This window comes from Hydractinia symbiolongicarpus, chromosome 4, assembly GCF_029227915.1.
Source record: "Hydractinia symbiolongicarpus strain clone_291-10 chromosome 4, HSymV2.1, whole genome shotgun sequence".
NCBI lineage: Eukaryota > Metazoa > Cnidaria > Hydrozoa > Anthoathecata > Hydractiniidae > Hydractinia > Hydractinia symbiolongicarpus.
Window position 1 is genome coordinate 12445290 of NC_079878.1, and position 22876 is coordinate 12468165.

The window sequence follows — 22876 nt, forward strand, 5'->3', positions numbered from 1 at the left end:
GTTCGAAGAAGGCGCTTGAAGAGACAGGAGTTAAGTAATCAAGTTTAAGCTATTTATCAAGAAATCTTATCAAAAACAGTTCTTTTAAGAACTTCGCCACCGCATAGTAAGTTTATTTCAATTTTATAGTGTTTTTGAATTATTTGTGGTAAATCTTTGAGTGTTTTTGTGGTGAATCTTTGAGTGTTTTCTTTTGTTCATCTGTATTTTGTTGTTGTTTCTAATAACTATCATCTTCTGTATTTTGCCACAAATCGCTTATAGCAAATTGTTCAAGCAAATTTGTGGCGATTTTTTGTGGGTGAAGGGTGTACTGCAGACATGTAGTTTCGATTTGTTTTTTTCGAAGAATACTTGACTGCATATTTTGCAAGTTCGATCTTGTACTTTTTTTACATTTTCTTTTTTAACATATAAGCTTCTTGCCTCTTTTACAATATCCCGTCACTTTGCTTTCCTGCTCCCAACTTTTTTCTCCTTCACATGTCTCAGATGTGATCAATGCGGATTTTTAAGTTAAAGGGGAACTCCAGTAAAAATCCCTTTTTTATTTTTTGTTTTCTACCTACTCAGAAAAGCATAAGAAATAAAAAAAACTTACTTCACTTGTTTTCCTTATTTAAAACTGTTGTACTAGCCTTTGCATATTCAATTTTTCTCTTAAAAAGACAGACAGGTGCGATTTCATTTAGGACTGGACTCGATTATAAATAATGACATCACATCGTGCTGAAAGTTTAAGCGAGCACAGAGAACCTTCATGTTCATGTGTTATAGCGTACATTTAAGTCGCTTCTCGTATGTAATTCACGTTTAAATCTTTAAAAAATGGTTAGTTGCTCTGCGTTTCAATGTACCAATTGATCAGAAAAGTGTAAAGCAGTCAGTTTGTACGAATCCCTTCTGTGAAAAAGAAAAAAGAACTTAGACAAAATACGTCATGCAGGTGACCTATCAAGCAATCAAAGTTTTTATTTTTGTTTGTTGCACTTCACAGATAGTTCTTTTAAAAGAGATCTCCAGGGAATAAACTTCCGTATTAAAATATATTCTAACTTCATAAAAATGCCATTTTAGCTAGTGAACGCGATCAAAATTTCTCATTTTTTCTAATTTCATTATTTGTAATTATATCCACAGAACACAACCAAATAACGTTTTATACAATTTTATAATAAATAAAAGAACATTACCAATTTCCAATACAAACACCGTCAAGTTACACATGTATCTCTCATAGCGCTCAAGTTTCTATTCATGGTTTTTCAAAAAAGAAGTTTTTTTAATGGAAGAACCTGCCGAATATTTTCGGGGGGGGGGCAATGTGCCCATTTTCTTCAATCTTTGTTACTGTTAAGGCTGCATGTAATGCTGATAATGCAGTTTCTAAAACAGCTTTGTCAAAACAACCACTTTATAAATCAGTAGCTTCTGCAACGCATTTATAATCATAATGATTTTTATTTATACAATATTAATACCCTGTTTTAACTTAACAACTTATCATGACTTATGAGACAAGAGGTTCGAAGTCGTATAACTGTAGCTTTGTAAAGTAGTCTTTTTCATAAAGAGAATTATCCAATTCTAAGTTTTCTAAGGTATAATCTTCGTCATTATAACAAGACGTCTTATCAACGAACAATGCAAACAGTAAGTAAACAAACTTTTGGAAGATGTGCTGCTAAGCTCACAGACTTTCTGCACAATGTGACGTATGCTCATTTATCTAGTCCTCTCGACTTTGCGCAACCTTGCAAATTTATTTAAAATTGAAGATGTTTACAGACCCGATTAAGGTTAATTTGACATTTATGTATTGTCTTATCAAAATAACATTTTTTTCAAATATTTTTTTCCAGTGTCCCTTAGTTAACAAAATCTCTCTTTTGAAAATGGGCTTTGGCTAGCAACTTGTCGAAAAATAATTTCTTTTAAAAGGAAAAGTTCGGCCTACTACAATTTTTTGAGTCCGGTAGCTTTTAGTGCCTGTTTTTTTTTTGTTTTGTTTTGTTTTAATATTTTTTAATAATTTTTAATAATTTTAATTTTAATAATTTAGTTTGTTTTAATGGCCGTAAGAATAGTTAATCAGACAAACTGCTTAAACGGGGCTGGAACTCTAAGGAGTCAAGGTGTCGCGCACGGTAGGACAGATGTCAGATGTGAGCATCGTCAGACCGTTACCCAGCTATCACATCACAAGGTAGATAACACTAGGTTGAGGATGGCTAGTGAAAATGTTGGTACTCTGAGAGGTAGAGCAGGTGAAGTAGTTGAAATGTTAGAACGTAGATCTGTTGATATGTGTTGTGTTCAGGAAGTTACGAGGAGAGGAGCTTCAATGAGATTTGTGGAAGGTAGGAGGGCAAGGTATAAGCTTTTTTGGATTGGTAATGTGATGAATATGGAGGAGTTGGCATATTCGTTGCAGAGAAGTGGGTAGAAAAAGTAATAGATGTTATGCGTGTTAATAGTCGTATTATAGTGATAAAGTTTTTGATAGCTAATAGGATTGTCACTTTTCTGTCAGTTTATGCTCCACAGTGTGGACTCAGTGAGGAAGATAAAGATAAGTTTTATGATGAGTTAATAGCAGTCACATCAAAGTTTGGAGACACTGAACTTGTCATGGTGGGTGGTGACTTTAATGGTCATGTTGGGAAGTCATCTGAAGGTTATAGAGGTGTGCATGGAGGCTATGGATTTGGAAGCAGAAATAAGGAAGGGGAGAGATTGCTTCAGTTTGGAATGGCAACGGACATGGTGGTTTGCAACACATCATTCAGTAAGAGACAGAGTAGGCTGATAACATATGAGTCAGGTGGTTGTAAGACACAGATAGATTACTTCCTGGTTAGAAAGTCAGACAAGAAAGTGGTGAAGGACGTGAAAGTTGTATCGGGGGAAGAGTGTTTCCCAGCATAGGCCGCTTGGTTTGTGATATTATCTTAAGAGTGTTAAAGAAGCGAAGGGAAAGTACAGGCCCCGTCTTAAAGTCTGGAAGCTGAAGCAAGAGATTGTAGCAAAACAATTAAGTGCAAAGTTCAGCAGTTAGCCCACAATGGTCAATGTGATAGTGACAATGTTAAAAGTACTTGGACTACTTTAAAGAATTGTCTTCTAGATGCTTCTGACGATACCTTTGGGTAGACAAAAGGACCAGCTAGACATAGACAGACCTGGTGGTGAAATAATGAGGTTGACCAGTGTATAAAGAAAAAAAGGAAACTTTGGAAAGAGTGGAAGTCAGGTGGTAGTAAAAATATTTACTTAGAAGCTAAGTGTTGTGCTCGTACAGCAGTGTATAAGGCAAAATTAGAAACAGAGAGAAACAGATTTGCAGATGTGTTAAGAAGGGAAGACCAGCGCAATGAGGTATTTAAGATAGCAAAGCAAATGAAGAAGACTAATCAAAATGTTGTAGGTGAGAAGTGTATACGTAATGATGAAGGTGTTTTAGCTAGCACAGAGGAGGAGAAAAGGGTAGCTTGGAAGAATTTTTATCAGAGGTTGCTTAACAGTGAGTTTGATTGGGATGATGATAATTTGTCTGATGATGATGTTGTAAAAGGGCCAGCTATGCAGATCAAGACAAAATGGGTAGTGGAGGCTATTAGGAAGTTAAAGATTGGCAAGGCTGCAGAGATGGTAAAAGCAGCTGAATATATTGGAGTTGAGCTTATTACAAGTCTTGCTAATCAGATTATAAAGACTGGTGCTATTCCGAGTGAGTGGCAGTCGAGTGTAATAGTAAATTGTTTCAAGGGCAAGGGTGATGCATTAGAAAGAGGAACTATAGAGGTTTGAAGTTGGCTTATCAAGTAATGAAAGTTATTGAAAGAGTGATTTATAAGTTACTTAGAGAAAGAATTGATATAGATAAGATGCAATTTGGTTTTGTTCCAGGGCGTGGCACTACAGATGCAATATTTTTACTCAGACAGCTTCAGGAAAAGTATTTAGAAAAGAGAAAGAATCCCTATTTTGCCTTTGTAGATTTAGAGAAAGCTTTTGATAGAGTGCCACGTAAAGTTATTTGGTGGGCTATGAGAAAATTAGGTGTGAATGAGTGGTTAGTTACGATTGTTCAGTCTATGTACAGCAATGCTAGAAGTCGTGTCAGGATTAACGATTCACTTAGTGATGAATTTAGTGTAAATGTTGGTGTACATCAGGGTTCTGTACTTAGTCCTTTGTTGTTTATTCTAGTCTTAGAAGCGCTGTCGATGGAGTTCAGAACAGGTTGTCCATGGGAGTTATTGTATGCAGATGATTTGGTTCTCATAGCAGAGTCGATGGAAGAATTAGTTGAAAAGTTTGAGAAGTGGAAGAAAGGACTAGAAGAGAAAGGGCCAAAGGTAAACACAGCAAAGTCTAAAGACATGATAAGTAGCATTGCAGCCAAGTGTGACCTTGTAGTTGGAAAGTGGTCTTGTGGAGTTTGCAGGAAAAGGGTTGGTAGTAACTCAATTTTTTGTTAGACTTGCAAGCATTGGGTACATAAGAAGTGCAGTAGTATTAAAGGTTAAAGGTAGTGTCTGCTACAAAACTTAAAGTTAGTTTACATAAAGAAAACATGTTATTGTTAACGAATTTCAGGTTAAAATTTAATAAATACGGAGTACCAGTGTAATGTTGTTCTTTTAAATTTGAGAGTTTCCTCCTCGTGTAGCTACATTAGTTCGCCATATTGTAAACACGACCGCGCATGAATGCGAGGCTTATCTAATATGTCCCGCCTATGTCAGTGTCCAGGTTCAAAATCGGGACCGAAAACATAGGGAATGTATGAAGAACAAATTTAATTTGTAATGCCGAAGATTTAAAAATTAACCCCTGGCTACGAGCTAGACGCTTTCGAATAAAAAATGTATCGTCTGCGATAAGTATTTTTGGATCGTGAAAGGCTATTGACAGACTGCAAAAATAGAAATCACAAATTAATAACATGAATTCTTTAACGGAAAAAAGTAAATTTATCTGTCAAAGTATATATGTAATGTACATAAACAAGCAGTAGAATAATTTTATTTTTATTTTTTATTAAACATTTTTGAATGCCGTGGGTTTTAAACAATGCGAAACGTTGAAGATTATGCTAGTATGAACACACAGTTAAGCATAGACCAAACATAGATAGATAGATAGATGTGCATATTTTACATGGCTAGCCTCACAAATATCGAGGGATATACCCTGTCTATTATTTCCAGGAGGGGCCATGGCGTAGATGGAGAGTCCTAGAGTATTTAATGCTCATTTTGAGCTACGCAGACCCATTTTGAGCTACGCAGACCCAATTAGAGCCCGCGCTCTACTAGACAACTCCCGGCAACATCCAACGGCCCACACAGTGTGCCGTCTTCCCAATTTCCCTCACATGGCTTGGGTTAACCCGAGGCTACGGTAACATTCACTTGCCCATGTTGAATCGCCGTCAAGAGGAATCGAACCCCGGTCTCCCGCACAGAGTACGAGAGCTATAACCACTAATCTACGGCGCCTTAATCTATCCGTCTATCCGGTCGGGCAGGAACTTTTATAAAAAAACACTAAAAAAACGTGGATATGAAGTTGCTAGACAGTCTATGATAAGCAAAGATATGTCCCAAAATTATCAGTTTAAGAACGAACATGTCTTGGTGCTCAGCATTCGGTTTCAGCAATAATAGTAAACGCGACAAATAAAAAAGTTTTTTTCGTCTACCAGGAGATCCAAATGTACAAAATGCCTGGGTAAAAGCTATAAACAGAATAGAATTGCCGAAAAAAGTTCTCTTATGTTCTGATCACCTTACGGAGAACTGTTTCGATAAAAGCTGGAGCCTTCAAAATGAATTGTTTTTTACAGAGAGAACGGCAAAAAATTCTGAGCAACAAATATTTTATAGTCTGTCGTCTCTTTTATATATGTTACACTTAACGGTTATATTTCAGAACAAAATTTAATTGTCTCCACTCCAAGAAAAGTCCACCTCTGAGACTCCTGTCTCTTCACAAAAACCCACGTACTTTCCATCAGGGCTCGGGTATTCTTGACGAATCCTTGTTACTACACAAGCTGGGATCACTCGACGTACAACTTCTTCCTAATCTGGTGTGGATAAACCAACAAAACTGCCGATAAGCAGCGTATCTATAAGATCTAAACATAAAAGCAAACAGTCATCTACTCCAGTTACGGTCATCGCATAAATACATGTTGTAATATTAATACCTGTTGTAAACATTATTCCTGCTTGATAAACCACGACTTTCTCTATCGTGCAAGCCCACTAACGCCGTCCAAAGGTTGTTTTTCAATAGCACGACTGGTTCAAAGTCCGGATGGTCAAGTATGCAATGTTTGTCTATAATAAAATATAGGAACGTCGATTATTATAAAAACATTTATACTAGTCATGCGTTTCCAGTGTCTCTGCCGCCCCCTCCTTAGAGACAAAAAAGTAGGCTCTATCTATCTATAAACGAGATGTAAGTAACTGTTCTTACCGTGCAGATGGGCGTACTTTATCTCGTTAATTTCATGACAACAAATGCATTCTTGCTGCGATGGCATAACCTCGCAGTTTTTACATAAGCACCATTTGTCCTTATTCAAGGTACTTCTTGGAGGTTTCGCACTTTCTTCATCCTCGTCAGATGAGTCATTAAATTCGGGCATTTCATTTGCGCCAGGCGCTCTCTGGGGCTCATACTGAAACCCTATAACGTTCGGTTTATTGGATAGTCTAGATTGCGCCATTATTTAAAATTAAAACCGCCTAGTTTTAAAGACCTATAAATGTTTTGAAGAATATTTTTATACTTTCTCCCACCTGAAAGAAAAAAAGAAAAAGGAAAAGTTTTTATTTTCAGGGGGGCTTGTCACATTTATCGCGTTTTCGCATGTTCGGTCTTTCAAATCAACCAACCACTGACGTCAAATGCATAATTACGCATAATAATTATTTTTATCAGGCCTTTTTTCGCGCATGTTATTCGGAACGTCTCTAGCTGTGCTTCGACATGGCCAAGTAAAAAAGTTTTGTTTATATGTATTTCCAGAGATTAATAAAAAAAAGGTATGTGATTTCTTTATTTGTATATCTATATCAGTTAATATAAAAGTTTTTATTTTGTGGCAGACACTACCTTTAAGAGCTGGCATACAGTTTGTATGCAAGCGTTGCAAAGGTGAGATTATAGAGAATGAAGTATTTCCAGCTTTAATGAGGTACAACAGTGGCTCGTTAGAGATAGTTAAGAACTTCTGTTACTTAGGTGATATGTTGGGCAGTGAAGGGGGTGCTGGAAGAAGTGTTACTTGCAGGATAGGTTCTGCTTGGAAAAAGTTTAGAGAGTTACTTCCTTTATTGACTAGCAGAGTCCTGTCAATTGAGGTAAAAGGTAGGTTGTATGAGGCCTGTGTAAGAAGTGTTATGTTGTACAGTAGTGAGACATGGGCAGTGAAGCAGGAAGATCTTGACCGTTTAGAAAGGAATGATATGAGAATGGTTAGATGGATGTGTAATGCCAGTCTGAGAGACAGAAAGAGTTCAGATGAGCTAAGAAGCAGGCTAAGTCTCCGTAGAATTAAAGATGTTATCCAGATAAGAAGATTGAATTGGCTGGGGCACTTGGAAAGAATGGAGGAGGATAATTGGGTAAGAAAGTGTAGAGACTTGATAGTTCCTGGGGCAAAGCCCAGAGGCAGACCGAGAAAGACTTGGCAGGAGGTTATAAGGACATACTTGATAGAGAGCAAGTTGAGTTTAGATCTAACACAGTCTAGATCAGTGGCGCCGTAGATTTGTGGCGCCGTAGATTAGTGGTTATAGCTCTTGTACTCTGTGCGGGAGACAGGGGTTCGATTCCTCTTGACGGCGATTCAACATGGGCGAGTGAATGTTACCGTAGCCTCGGGTTAACCCAAGCCATGTGAGGGAAATTGGGAAGATGGCACACTGTGTGGGCCGTTGGATGTTGCCGGGAGTTGTCTAGTAGAGCGCGGGCTCTAATTGGGTCTGCGTAGCTCAAAATGAGCATTAAATACTCTAGGACTCTCCATCTACGCCATGGCCCCTCCTGGAAATAATAGACAGGGTATATCCCTCGATATTTGTGAGGCTAGCCATGTAAAATATGCACATCTATCTATCAGATTGGAAGAGGGTCATTAATATACCCCATCCAACCCATGCTAGCATGGAAAACGGACGTTAAGCCGAGAATGATGATGATGATGATTTTCGAGCATTGTTTGGGTCAATGCAGGTTTTTTAGGGCGAATACTTGAATTTTTGCTTCCCCTTGATGGTTCTGGATGTTCATTTTTTAGGTCATTTTATTTGACCATGTTTGCGTTAGCTAGCTAGCCACTAATATTTTGTGTTCTACAAAATTATTAGGAGGAAATTCTTTTTTGACCTAAATAAAAATTCTTTTATGACCTAAATAAATAAACAGTATGTTCATTTTTTAGGTCATTTTATTTGACCATGTTTGCATTAGCTAGCTGCCAACTACAGGCAAGCACTGCAATCATGGAAAGTTGAAATAAGCTGTCACTGTTATTAGCAGTGTAATTTTTTCCACCCTAGCAATTCAGATTTTCTGATAGTAAGAAAATTATGCCCGGGTCTCGTTCCTATTTTTTATATATAAGAACCGGTGAAATGTAAACTAAGCTGTTCTTATTTTCAAAGCCTTTTTAGCCAAATTGGTTCTTATTTTGCTCTTAATATTAAGACATGTCTTCAGAATTTACCTGTTTCGTGTTTATTCATGATTTTTTTCCTATCAAGTTTCTCCAAAATTAATGTGTTTATATATATGTGAAAAATGTTGATAATGCAACTCTATAATTATGTTCACGAAAAATTGAACGAGAGAAAAAGAACAGTCACAAGCAATCATTAACTTGACAGTGAAGAGCAAGAGAACTTATGTCCTTGGTTTTTCTTAAAGGTTATCTTTTGGAAAATAAAGTTAATTTCATATGAAAGAGCTTAAAAGATGTCTAGAAATTTTCTTGATTGGTTCTTTAGAATTTGGACTAAGAAGATTTACTAATTATGCATGTCATGAACTAGCTCTGCAAGGGTGTTATATTTAACATTTTTGACAGGCTGTATGTAGTTAGAAATGTTTTCTGGCTGTTCACTTTGACATTTTAAACATTTTACATAAATTTCAATATTAAGTTACCATAATTATGCTCAATAGAAAAATACATGTTTTAGAACTAGTTCATGTCATAATTTTGCATAATCAGCCCAACTTTTAAGACAAATATCTCAAAAAAGAAAGATTTTTCAAAAAAATAAAAGATTTTTCAAAAAAATGAAAGATTTCTAGAGAACTTTCAAAGAATTTAACTTGATTTTTGCGTGATGTAACCTTTAATTTTATAAACAATGATTCCAGCCTGAATCCGTTCTTGTTTTTTTATTTTGTTACAAATCTAAGGGTCATAAGTTTTTTATAAAACTTTTGTAAAGCTGTTACAATCCCTTTTTTTAGCCCTTATAAATCACATCACCTGTATATAGCTTTTCCAACTTCTGTTTGCCTTCATTTTAAACTCTCTTTTTTAGGTTCTGAAAACATGGAAATTTTATATTTCTTGTTTCTTGCACACATTATTGTGGTTGTTCAGCCCGTCGTTTTGAATGTCACCTCCCATGAATTGCTTCATGATTTGCTATCTAAATTTGGAACAAACCCTACAGATTGGAGATATCGCCAACCAGTACCATTGGGAGAAAATAACGAATATCAAGTGTTTATTTGGTCTCCGTTGGAACAGTTTGAATTAAGTTTGTCATGTCCCACACATAACTTGTTGTTAAAGCCATCATCATGGACATCAAATTTAATTACACCTAATTCCAACTACAACCCAAGGTTAATATACGACTTGTTTTGTAATTTATTGTTGGTGCAAAGGTTTTATAGTTGTCCTTTTCGGCATTCATTTTTATCGTGCAGTTCTATTATGATGAATCTGTTGGATGACAAAGTAATTAAAAAGTTTCCATATAAGAAATACCATCAGACAGTTTTTTCTAATCGCATCATTGATTACGTATTTGATCAACTAATCCATGGCAACAATTTTAATCAGATAACAGAAAGTATAAGCAACCTTCATTTCTTGGAATATCAACGGAGTCATGACGCCAATCTTGAGGGATTTTATGAAAATGTAATGTATTCTTTTCCTGGCAGAGATAAGATTTTAAGCACATTCTTGGACATTTTTCAAGACAGAAGGTCGTTATACGTAAAAGGTGTGGAGGAATGTGTACCAGCTGTTTGCATTAGTGCAGACCACACGTTTAAAATTGCAAAGAATATTGGAGGTTATAGAGAAGAAGATGATAGCTGGGTAAACGAAAATCGAAAGGTCTTTATTGTTATGGATGAAAAGCATAGGGTGTGTGGATGGAAAGTTACAAAAACTGTTGGTCATGCAGAGATTCAACCTATATTGAATAGCATACATCAGAGAATGAGTAATAATACTACACTTTTATATGCCATTGTTGACAACTGCTGTGAGTCGAAAGACCTTTATCAGTCTGTTTTTCCTGGCATTGACGTAAAGTTAGATCTTTTTCACGCCATAAAAAGGCTAACTTCGAACATTCCAAAATTAATGTCAGGAAGAAAGGCTTTCTGCAACAACCTAGGCCTGATCATCAGACAGAAGGATGATATTGGTAACATAAGAACAAAGCCAACAGAAGGAGCTGATAACATCTTGAGTAATTTGGACAACTTTATTTCCAATCACAAGGAATTTATTACCAATCTCCCCGAAAAAAAGAGAAAGCAGTTTTATGCAGAAGTTTTAAAATTGAAAAAACACATTCAGAAAGGTTGCCTGACAGGTATTATGCCTGGCCATGGCACTGAAGCTAATGAAAATATACACAGCTTACTAAATCGTAGTTGTCTAGTTGGTGCATCAACTATAAGTCCTGAGCTGGTTTTAGCTATTTTAACTGTTCTCTTTTATTCATACAATAAGAAGATTGATGGGAAAAAGCACATCTGCAATAGTAAAGTTATCCCTATAAGACCAATTGATACTGTCATTGCGAAATCAATTAACACTTCTCCAGAAGTAAAATCTGACATTGATGTACATGATGTTTTAGAGATCTCCGATTTTTCAGCTGACACTGTCCTTTTGAAGATAATGCAAAAAATACTAAACAACTTAACAACATTTAAAGAAATAGAGCAGATTTGCTCTAAAAGAATGTTTCAAATGGAAACTTTACTTAATAAAGGTCAATATATCTCAGTCTTCGATAGTAATACCATTGATGAATTGGAACATACGGAAACATTACGAAGTAACTGTTTGGCATTTGGATTGGAAATGACCAGTATTCTGAAAGATGGTGATTGTCTGTTTGCCAGCATTTTGCAACAAGTCCATTCTGTTTCGGGGGATAAAAATTGGGAGGAACATATCCAATCCCTCAATCTGTATCAGCATGATGATAAAACATTGATTCTGAATTTAAGGTGGATGGATGTTTTTATTTTACTTTCCGGTCTTAAATGTTAGGTTGTGTAGACTCTTGCCCATATTTTTGTTTAGTGTTAATTTTTCAATTATAGTCTGTCTTCTACAAAAAATTATCTTGCATGTAAAAATTTATATAAGAATTTATTCTTAATGCCCAAGTCTTTAAAGTAAATATTTTTTATTGTTTATTTTAGGAAAATGTTTGTGGATGAGGTTACTACAAATCACAAATATGCAGGATTTATAGTAAATGGTGATGATGTAACACCTTTTTTAAATCATGGTGTTTTTGCACACAACTTTGGTGATCTTGTTATTAGTGCCTGCAGCAACATATTACGTGTTCCTATATTTGTTATATCTTCAATAAAAGATATGTCTGCTGTTACTTTCTTCCCTGACCTACAGATTCGAAATAATCCACTTATGATTGCTTTTAATGCTTTTGAGTGTCATTACAATGGTACTGCTAAATACAGAAACAAAGCAGATGAAACAGGTTTAAATGGTAGGTTATAGCATTTTTATATGCAAATTATTCTTGTCATTACTTTTAAGCCAGTTTAATAGGAAATACAATTCGAGCTACATATTCGGTAAATAAAAAAGGGTATTTTTTAGATTTCTTGAGAGACAAAACTAAAAAACTTTTATAAGAATTTAATTTTGTAAACAATTAGAAAAGGGGGCTTTTAGAAGGGGCCTAAAGGGGAGAATTACGGTAAGTTGCTTATTAATGTTGAAAAAAAAAATTTTAAAGTGAGTTTAGTTTTTGGGCCTAACCTTTTGTCTCTGTCAAGGAAAATGTAAAAATTTAAAAAAACACAACCTTAACATATTTTAAAGTCACAAAACATGTTTCCAAGATAGTATTACCAGGATATTTTTTCTTGTTTTGTCTAAAGGTCAGGAAATTTGCAAATGCTCGACTTCATATGGCAATCCATCATGTTCATCTATTTCAAAATACTCAAGCCGATGTCCATGCCTAAAGATGGGAAAGAACTGCTCCAGTAATTGTAAATGCACAAATTGTGCAAATTCTAAAGAACCAATGAAAAAGCCAGTCACAGGATGCAGGTGTGGAGAGGCTATGAAAGGAGGAACCACAAGCTGCGTGAATGTGCAGGGCAAACGAGCTACGAAATGCAAATGCTTTCGGTCAAAAAATCCTTGTGGCAAGCTGTGCTTTTGTAAAGGATGCAAAAATGAATATGGTGCAAGACAGTGCATTATGAAATCTGAAGCGACAAGCAGTAGAAAAAGTCAAACCATTCCTTCTTATAAACGAAAGCGTACAACAGCCTTTTTAAAAGAGAATGACGATGAACTCTCTCATGGCAAATGGACTTTCGTGGAGACCTTGTCGTTGTGGAACTGTTATCACCTGGTTGTGCAAGCTAACCTATTACCATCAGTTGAAAATATACACACATTGTATAATCTAGTGTATAACGCTCAGACAGACTTTGTAGGCCTTAAGTTACGACCAAAGTCAATTAATAGCATTCATTTTAAACTGATAAATCTCTCTTTGATATAATTTTTATAAAAATAGCTATTTTGTCAACTGCCAGCTTTTTAGTGTTATAAGTGTAAATACAAAAAAGACACTTCAGAATGCTAATGTGCGCAGCCATTAAGGGCTATGGGAAAAAGCTGAATCTGTTCTATTACATTATTTTATTACACTGAAATGTAGTGCTTTTTTAAGTTCACAGTTGGGGAACTTAATTAAAAAAAAACGCTTTTAGTTACGTTTAATATATGGACATCTTTCCTTCTCAAACATAAAAATATTTCCTTTTCGAATAAGTGCTCTGGCATTTAATTGAAGATTTACAGTAGTATATGCAAACCTTTCTCGTATTTTGTGTTGTTAAACTTGCTAACTATTGTGTATATTCATATTTTAACCCTATGGTTCTTGACTTATATTTAAAACATAATTTTGACAATTTTTTATTTTTGTTTGTTATATGATGAAATCATAGAACCTTGGTATTAAAATAGACTTCAGCTGGTTTTGAATAAACACAAATTCTCCAAAGAAATCTGTACACTAAACTACAATGAAGATTCTTATTTCTGGGGTTATTTTTGTTTTTAAATCTATTACATGTTTTAATAGAGTTTTTAAAGCATTAATAAATGCTTCCGATCTATGTTATTTCTTTTGTTATAGATTATTACTAAATTTTTCTTAACATAACCTATCAGTTTGAAACTAGTTCTCTCTATATTTATTTACTTTAAAAGTAAGGAAAAAACAAACAAACCCGATACAATTTCCGCGCTGACAAATTTTCTTGAGAAACGTCACATAATGCGTCAAGCAAATATCTTCTAAACCTAGCTGAATCATTCAGTGTATTGTTTCCTCTCTTATTCCATTATTTTGTTTTTCTAAACTAAATAATAGAATTGTTATTTTATTTTTCTAAACTAAAGACCCTGGGCTTTAGCTTAGTTTTTGTGTATATTTTATGTATTTTGCATTTTATTCAACGTTTTAAAAATAGCTATGTCTGTTATATTTGTTGTCTACTACCCAAGAAATATTTAATTTATCTTTGCGAATCCGATATCAGGAATTTTCAAAATTTTATCAAAATGTTGGGATATTTGTTTGAATAAGCCAATCATAACATTTTGGTTTTTTGAAATTGAATTTCGTGGATCTCTTAAGGCTGCAATCCACTGCTTTTTAATAATAAACACGATGCTTGAATCTTTTAGAGAGCACAAGACTTATAAAAATCGCCGTTATTTGCGTGACTTCCCTTGCGTGAATTTGCAAGTTTTCGTTCACGCGCAAAGTTTTATTCTAGAAAAACGTCCCCTGGGAGATTCGAACCAGCACTGCAGCAGAACATTGCATTTAAGTGCAACTTGTGACAAAACTAATTTGGGGATATTTAATTGAAGTTGCTAACCTTTATCTTTTGGGTTTTTTTATGGTGGTGTGGTTATCAATACAAAGCATTTTTTTACCAATCGCATTTGAGCAAAATAATTTCGATCTTTGTAGTATGACATTTTTTAGCACAACACGGTAAACTTCAAAGGGAAAAGACGCAAGAATAAAAAATACGCCTTTTGATAAAGGGTCAGGGAATTTCTTTCGTTTATGAACCCATGCAATTTTTTTTTCATAGAAAATAGGCATTGAAAAACATAGGTACTGTCCGGTTGCGCATTCGCCCATCCTTAATTACTGTTGGAATTACTGTGCACAAAATAAAAAACAATTTGGGCAGATTAATATAACAATATAACATGCAGAACTAATTTTAAAACGTATTGCATGTGTTGTTAAGGTTTCCGCGAATGGCTTACAGGCTTCTAAAAGTCCTTCATGAAAAACTGGAGAAAAAAGAAATAGAAATGTTCTTATCTTGAAGTAAATGTAAAAGTTTTTTTTTTTTAAGAAAAGAGTAGAATTTAAATAATCATGTGTGGCGCTAAATAGGGGGCAGCGCTTATTACGAACTTTAAATTTCAGGTGCAGCGCTTATTGCAGGACGTCGCTAATTAGAGGGAATACGGTATTTATTTATTATTTGAACAATCTGCAGTTATTAATTGTTATGTCATAGGGGAATAGATATTTTAACTACTGTTAATAATAAATTCTGTTTTGATTAATAAGAAAATTACTGCTTGTTAACCCGTTTTGTTTACTTTTCTCACACCATATCCACTTCTGAACTTGGTAAAAATATGTTCAAGGTCATCCTCTTTCCAGGATCTCTTTTCGGGGACGGCGCGAAGAAGAAGGCCCTGGACCCGGACGCTTTCTACACCAAGAAATCTTGGGTGTAGACTGCAGCGTTAGCACTTTTGCTAAATGTCGCCAGTTTTTATATGGATATGTGACATCCAGGAAGTGAGCTATGTACGACTTGTGAAGTCACGAATGACCAAGAGGACTTTCGTTCGATAATGGTGGCGACCGTTAATGTAATTATTGTTTTTGGGAGATTAAGTTTGGACATATATAAAAATATTTAAAAAAGATAAAAAATATTCAGGGCTTCATCATTTTCTTTACAACCCTATGGTTTTGCATTGTGTTTTATGAGCTTACAATAATGTGGTATAGCTAAGTTATGATACGTAAAAACTACTCTTGAATGACCCTTTAAGGATGTGAAACCACATAATAGACCTTAACCAAATTTTGTGTTTTTAGTAACTTTTGGGTTCAGTATGGTAGATTATAATGCGTGTGAGTTTTCCAGTGTCAGGAAATCTTTCTGTGGTGCTTTATTACTTATTACTGTCAAATGCTAAATTTCTTGAGTTTTTTTTATATTCTGGCAGGGGTTATTTTTAAAATTTCGAATTTTTGGAACAAAATACATAAAATACATAAATAACCTTTTTAATATTTTTCATTTATTATTTTTTGTAATAATAAACATACTAGACTCTAGACTAAACTTATAAGAAGAATGGCACTGGCCACCTTTACTACTCAGTAAATAAACTAATAGACAAATTTTCCTCCTCTAAAAGGAATTGTGAAAAGGAATGAAAATTTTGTCAGAGAAACATTCGATTGTAAACCTCAAAATACTTTTCAGCGAAAACCAGTCGATTTATTAATTTGTTTTTAAGTTACAGTTAAAAATTCTTGTAATATTAGCCTGGTTGATCATGTTTCTCATGATAAAAACACGTTTTTTTGTTTGCAATAAGTCAGACAAACTGATATTTATTAGAATGAAACTAGGCCTTGTGTGTGCACTCCTATGTATAAAAACGATTGTTGTAACTTATAAAATTTCAGTGTGATTATGCCTGTAACATGGATAATGTTTTGAAATAGTTTTGTCGTTTTCTTATGGGTTCTTATGTTTGTTTGTTTTTATCTTCTTAGGTCATCTAACTACACCTCAGAAAGCTGAAAGTTTAATGTATAGGCAAGAATGTAATCTAACTACGTGCGAGACGTGATTAATCAAACAAATTAAACCTTATATGATGTTGTCATTATTATTTTGTAAATAGTAGTTGGCCTTTAAACTTACCCGTGGCAACAAAAATATATCGCATTTGATATTCGTGTTTCCGTAACATGATTTTCTAACTCAGCGGGGGTCCGCGCCGAGACAGACAGACGACGGCTATTATTATAGAGATTTTTAGATTTAAAAAATTTGAATTGGAAAAACTACGCTAGAGACTCAGTACGCCGTTTTCGCAAAAATGAGTGTCAAATGATCCTATGTATTGTCCCATCTTGACTACAGCAGGGAAGGGGAGGGTGATAACAGCTTCAAGGCCATTATCCCCACGAACATTGCCGCCTCTGGTTCTTGATGAACAAATTTTGCTTGCAACTTGCGAAAATGTTTCGCAGCCTTTTTTTAATTTCTAGTTACTTGAGAATCTGACGAATGCAGTAGCCGAGGAAACCAAGCACTATGAAAAATTTAACAAGAAAACCCCAGTAAATTCGGTTAGTATGGAACACCAAATAGAGAGCGAAGAGGAAAATCTGTCAGAACAATTAAAAGCGTTAAAATGCAAAGGGAATGAACTCTCCACACTCAAAACAGATATCAGCCATCCTCGATCAGAACTAAATAAAAAGTGAGAGAAGAACGCAACGACTTCAACGATGGTGGACGCTTAACCGTTGGTCGTAAAACTTGATCGGGAAAATTAACGACATTGTTTGTGAAACTATCTTCTTAACGCAATGAAATGCTGAAAAAATACAAAGGATAAATATCTGACAATGAATACACCATCAAGTACAGAAGCTGAAGCAGAAGTTCCGTGTATAAAATGCGGAAAACGATTTCGTAGGAGAACCTCCGACATCGCAAACAGCCAACAATCAACGAAATGCGATCGAGCCTGAAATAAACGTGGAGTCAGAGAGATACTATTGGGGTGAACTGAAAGGTAGCGACTTCACAAAAATGGTTGAAGATAGCTGCGAGAAGATCGTGTACTGGCGCCGAAAGCTGTTCAAACTATCTAGTGGAGGAGCAGGAAAATATTTTATCAGAGAAGTAACTCGGCTAACGAATGCATGGACGGAAAAGAGTCCACTTCGAGTTGTCGCATTGAAAGCTATCTATATCATGCCCGCCAATGTTCTGCAAAAACCAAGCAGGAACTCAAAAGCGAAGGACCATAAAGAATCATTGGAAAAGCGATTAAAGATATGGCTCCAGGGGAACATTGCAGCCCTTATAGACGAAGCAGCTACGATTCAATCAAGCTGCAATCAACAGACAAGAGAGACATCGAAACCGTCTTAAAAATGTTTAAAGAAAAGATGCAGAGAGGTGACGTGAATGGCGCTATCAAGATCGTGACGAAAAACATGCGTGGTGGGATACTGTCTTTAAACGACGAAATTATCACTCAACTACGACAAAAACACACCGAAGCAAGAGACGTAAACAAGAACAACAAGTTGGAAGGTCCTTGCGAAAGAGTGAACTCGATAGTGTTTGAGGCGATTGACGAATCACTGGTCATGAAAGCAGCGCTTGAAACCAAAGGAAGCTTTAGACCATCGGGTTTAGATTCAAATGGATGGAGAAGAATCGCCCGAACTCGTATATATGCAGGCGTTTGCGGCTTGCACCCTCTTAATTTTTTAGGTGGACATCAAAAAGAAAACAGCATCTAAAGAGTATAGATAGTCAACTAACATAAACAAAACTACACCTCCTTTTCCCTAAAATTAAATTCATTAATTTCAAAAAGCAAAAAACACTCATTTCACATGCCCAAATAGTAAACTAAAAAACAATAAACCTACAGTCAACACGCAGACCAAAATACCTATGCTACCAACATAACAAGCTAATCCTGGAAGAATTGACCACGAGCCGCTAGGTACAGGGAAAAAAATAACGGCCTTTAATGGCGACCTAGAACCCAGTTATTTTATAAGGTATATATACAGATATATGGATATGTAGATTTACAGACATATGGATATATAGGGATATGTGGATATAGGAATATGTGGGTATACAGATATACAGATATGCGAATATGTGGATATATATGTGTATATATATGGATAGGTGGATACATAAATATATGTTACTACATATATATAATTTACAGACTATATGGACTCTTCCATGAAATTTTTATCGGTTGGTCGATTTAGCTATTTTGTAGCGCTGCTTTCTTTCCTAGTGTATTGTATCATGCATGAATTATCAATCGCGTGCCTTATTCAGAAAAAAGGTAGTTGGTTGAGCTCTTGTTTTTATTTTATTTCTAAGCTGTTTAAATTGTTAGAAACGACTAGCTAACATGATTTTTGTGTTTTATTTCCCGATCTGATGCTGTTGGCTTAGCTACCACTGGCTAAAAAGTAAAAGTTGCCAAATAGAGTTGACTGCATCAGAATTTTTAAATAATTTTTTTATATATATATACTAAATGCAGTTAAGTAGTTAGCTATCCCCTTGCTGTCATATAAACTTTACCAAAAGTCAAAGGTTCATTAGTGCGACATAGTTTACCTGTACTAAAGCCAGGTGTTAACAACGGAATGTTTTCTGGGGGGGGGGGGGTTAAACCGAGGCTATAATAAAATAAGGTTTTTTTGGAAAAGGTTATTGCTCCTATACGAATGTGGGACATGGTGTGTATATATAGCTGTGCACGAGTGCTCAGCTTAGTGTCACAAATAATTTGTAAACGTTCACAGGAAGTTATTCCACAAAATAAAATAATAACTGATTGTTTTCACTATGATCAAGAATAACAAAACAACGAGTTGTAAGCTGTGTTTTTTCTGCTAAAGTTGTCGGGAAATCATTTTTTGAAAAATATATTAACCTGAAACCCCATAATATTATGTGCGCTTCACTCAATTTACAACGTACTGCATACCTGTACTAAAGCGATTTATCTGAATATCTGGCACAGTTTACGGTTCTTATTATAGTTGTTCAACTGGATGTTAAAACCCTGTGCTCAGCTTGTTTTCACTCCACGTAATGTTAATCTACTCTTCCAATGTGCCGTGAAATTTTAAATGAAGTTTTAGGTAAATTATGTAACAATTGGAAAACAGCAAATTATAGGCTATGTAATCTAATTCGGCTAATTATATCCTAAGTCATGTTGATACCCTAATTTAAGATGTGAACAAGAAGCCCTTGAAAACGGAGAATTATGGGGTAAAAAGAGAATTATGGGGTAAATAAATGACTGGGAAACCCAATTCTCAATTATTATTGTAACTAACCTGCAATATTAAAATACCACTCAAGAAAAAAAATATAGAAATTTTACATAGCTATATGAAGTATTTTACAGTTAAAACTTACTGGATACTTTTAAAAATGATATGCAAATCTTGTATGTATAAACTTGGCAATTCGAATATAATAACTTCTGAACAAGATCAATTTGAAAGAATGAAGTAGTTCATTGTTAATTAATTCAGCAATAAATACATGTTAGCATTTGAATATTTTAGTATTTAGGCCTCCAAAATTCATTCTCTTGGAACATGGTTTGATAACAGGTGATCTGAAAAAGAAAGTATGTTTTAAAAATAAGAAACAAGAATACAATTTTACCATAAACTGTATTAAAACCAGGCTGTAAGTATTTTCTCTTTAACCTCTCTTAGTCTCTTTGATTTGAAAAAGGAATTTATTAAAAAGAAAAAAAAATCAAGTCCATGTGATGCACCAGGTATATTACATGTACAAATAAATGTATATATAAATTTAAGCTGGTTTTGTGGATTTGATAAATCGATGGTGTTTTTCGTGAGATTTTTAAAAATCAAGTCTTTGCTAAGAAATCTTAGAAAAATATTTTGTGATACTTTGGGCGAGTTCAAGAAAGATTTTCAAACAAATTAGGCACTCAAGGAGAACTGATAATTAGCAATGTAACCAATGTACGTCTTCTGTACATTTAACAGAACACTGTGTCGTGAAAATCAATGTAAGATTTGCGTCGATAATGTGGCGGTTTAACGCTGTAGGAAATGTATGGATTCTGTTTCTAACAAAAACGTTAACCAAGATGTTATGTGTTTTTGCACATATTCTGCTAATGTGTGGATGCTCAGGAACTGAAATCTTTCTAAAAAAATGGTCGGGCAAAACAGTGCTTTAGAAGTATGGATGCTCTGTCGTGGGAATAATTGCAGCAAATATATAAATGATCGTACTCCTATAAATTTCTAACAAGATTTTGGATGCTGTGTAGATCGTATTAACTTTGCAAATGCACGGATGCTTTGCCCCTCGACACATTGTAAACAAACTGTGAATGATAGGTTTGAGACAAGTGTATGAATGCTGTGTCGTTTTCGACAAAATTTAATCATTTGCAAAAATGTTGTGCGGCTGGAATCTTTGTGAATAATATAGGGATGCTATTTCCACCGTAGTGAAGGCATGGATCATATTTCAAGGAAATCATTACAGCAAATGTATGAATAATCGGGCTGCGTGAATTTCTAATAATATTATGCATACTGGCATCCATCACACATTACAACGAACGAGTGAATGATCAGTGAAAAACAATCTAAGAAACGTATAGATGCTGTGTCGTTTATGACACATGTAAAAAAGTGCGCCAAATAAAACCTTCTTAAAACAATCCGCCTACATCATGGATACTAAGTCGTTGATAGCATGGTAACAAGTGTATATTTGCTTTCACCTCTTGAAAGTTTTAATGAGCCAATGTGCGGATAGTAAGCCGTTTAACCAAATACTTTGTCTTTAAAATGATTGTAACAAACGCACGACTTCTACTGTGCAACACATTGTAATAGACTTACAATTTAACCAGTAATTAAGCAGTAATTAAACAGTAATTAACCATCCCCTACTCTTTCAATTAACCGAACCACCTGGAAGTACATATATTAACACCCAGCCACCTTTCTGCAAAGGTTAACGAAAAAGTTACAAATAAACAATCCAAAATCACACCCATACCAACATACCAACATAACAGCATAACGTGCGCCCAACGCACTACAGGTAAGTCAGAAGTATTCCTCTACACTTATGCCTCCTCCTATGACCACCACCAAGAATAACCAAACAAAAAAAAACTACACTCCTCCATAAAGAAGAAATTCTGTACCAAACACCTCATCTAGTACCACAGTTTTAGGCACAATTTAGCCTAGACATGCATTCCGCACTGGATTTGAATAAACGTGTTGCTAAAAGATAAACACATACACCTAAAGGCACTATTTCCGCAACTTTAAGCAATGAATATGAACAATATTTATAGAAAACAAGGACGGGATTTCAATGATCACAACCACAAGCATTTAAGAACGGCGTTTCTATCTAACTAACACGCAGTTGTTAATCAAACCGGTGATTGCATCATTCTACAGCGTGCAACGGTCGACACAAAATGTAAACAAGACTCTATTAATGCTAAAGCAGAGCATGAAGGATTTCGACGGACGGAATGTTGAGTTTAAAAACACATGTGAGCGTAGAAATAATTTGAATGGAAATCCGCCTTTATATTTAAAATATTAAACTGTGCTAATTTGTGATTACGTTAGCATACCCCAATTTCACTATATTTCGAACCTTCGGGTTGTTTTATAATGCGGACATTGCAGAAAGAGAAGCCAGCTAGCGCATTTTTGACAAGGGTTCGATAGCATCGCTGCCACAGTAAAAACTCTGGGCAATGCCTAAGTGATGCGGCTTTTCGATTTCGGAAGAGAGCTAAAAAAATCCGGCGCAAAGTCTTTTAACAGCGATCGTGTGCACCACCCACGGCGAATTGGACTGGAGTCGAATCATTGTTATTGCTCATTTCACTGGATTAAAAATCGTCTATTATTTTCTCGCGTAAACGAATATCTGATGCCGTTGTGCTTTCCTGATATTACGTTATTGAAGCATGGCCCTTAGTTAAGATGAAGAAAGAACCTGCTGTTGCTTAAAATTTTCAAGCAAATCAGGAATTGAAGTAAACAAATAATTTTAAAACCAACAATTTCAAGATGACTTGAAAGAACGCTATGTTTTAGAGTGTTTTTATGTCACAATATATATTTTTTTTCTGATTGCAAAGTTTCTTATAATATAGCTGACCAGAATTTAGAGATTTTATGAAGGGATATTTACACTACAAGATATGTTTTAATCCCATACTTATTATCTCTGCTGAAGGCGATAATCTTCCAGTCCGGGGTTCTTGTTGTGATTATTTTTACTAATACTTGTTGTACAGCTGTTAGGACATCTAGAAGATGGCTGAATGGCCATTTTCATCACCCTGAGGAGCGATTAGGCCTCTTCAAACAATTTTACACCAGCCAAAATAAATCCTTATTTCGCG

The 22876-nt window shown here is 35.1% G+C and overlaps 2 protein-coding genes across 2 annotated transcripts; one reads left to right on the top strand and one right to left on the bottom strand.

Annotated features, from left to right (window-relative positions):
• LOC130641335 (uncharacterized) lies at positions 1 to 14009 on the top strand. The gene is made up of 4 exons (XM_057448092.1): positions 1 to 106; positions 9582 to 11526; positions 11725 to 12038; positions 12436 to 14009. Exons 2-4 carry the CDS (start codon positions 9593 to 9595, stop codon positions 13071 to 13073), a joined length of 2886 nt encoding a protein of 961 aa, XP_057304075.1. The 5' UTR covers positions 1 to 106; positions 9582 to 9592; the 3' UTR covers positions 13074 to 14009.
• Positions 6022 to 6748, bottom strand: LOC130642244 (uncharacterized). Its single transcript, XM_057449333.1, has 3 exons — positions 6496 to 6748; positions 6221 to 6353; positions 6022 to 6148 (listed from the first exon to the last, which is right to left on the bottom strand). The coding sequence occupies exons 1-3, from the start codon at positions 6746 to 6748 to the stop codon at positions 6022 to 6024; spliced, it is 513 nt and encodes a 170-aa protein (XP_057305316.1).
• Positions 14010 to 22876: the final 8867 nt, after the last annotated feature.

Bases quoted from the DNA above. Each gene is read 5' to 3' on its own strand.
- LOC130642244 (XM_057449333.1), bottom strand. From the start codon at position 6,748: ATGGCGCAATCTAGACTATCCAATAAACCGAACGTTATAGGGTTTCAG. The intron at 6,354-6,495 runs GTAAGAACAGTT...ATTTTATTATAG, and splicing joins AAAGTACGCCCATCTGCACG to ACAAACATTGCATACTTGAC. The intron at 6,149-6,220 runs GTATTAATATTA...TTTTATGTTTAG, and splicing joins AGGAATAATGTTTACAACAG to ATCTTATAGATACGCTGCTT.
- LOC130641335 (XM_057448092.1), top strand. From the start codon at position 9,593: ATGGAAATTTTATATTTCTTGTTTCTTGCACACATTATTGTGGTTGTT. The intron at 11,527-11,724 runs GTGGATGGATGT...TGTTTATTTTAG, and splicing joins ACATTGATTCTGAATTTAAG to GAAAATGTTTGTGGATGAGG. The intron at 12,039-12,435 runs GTAGGTTATAGC...TTTTGTCTAAAG, and splicing joins AGATGAAACAGGTTTAAATG to GTCAGGAAATTTGCAAATGC.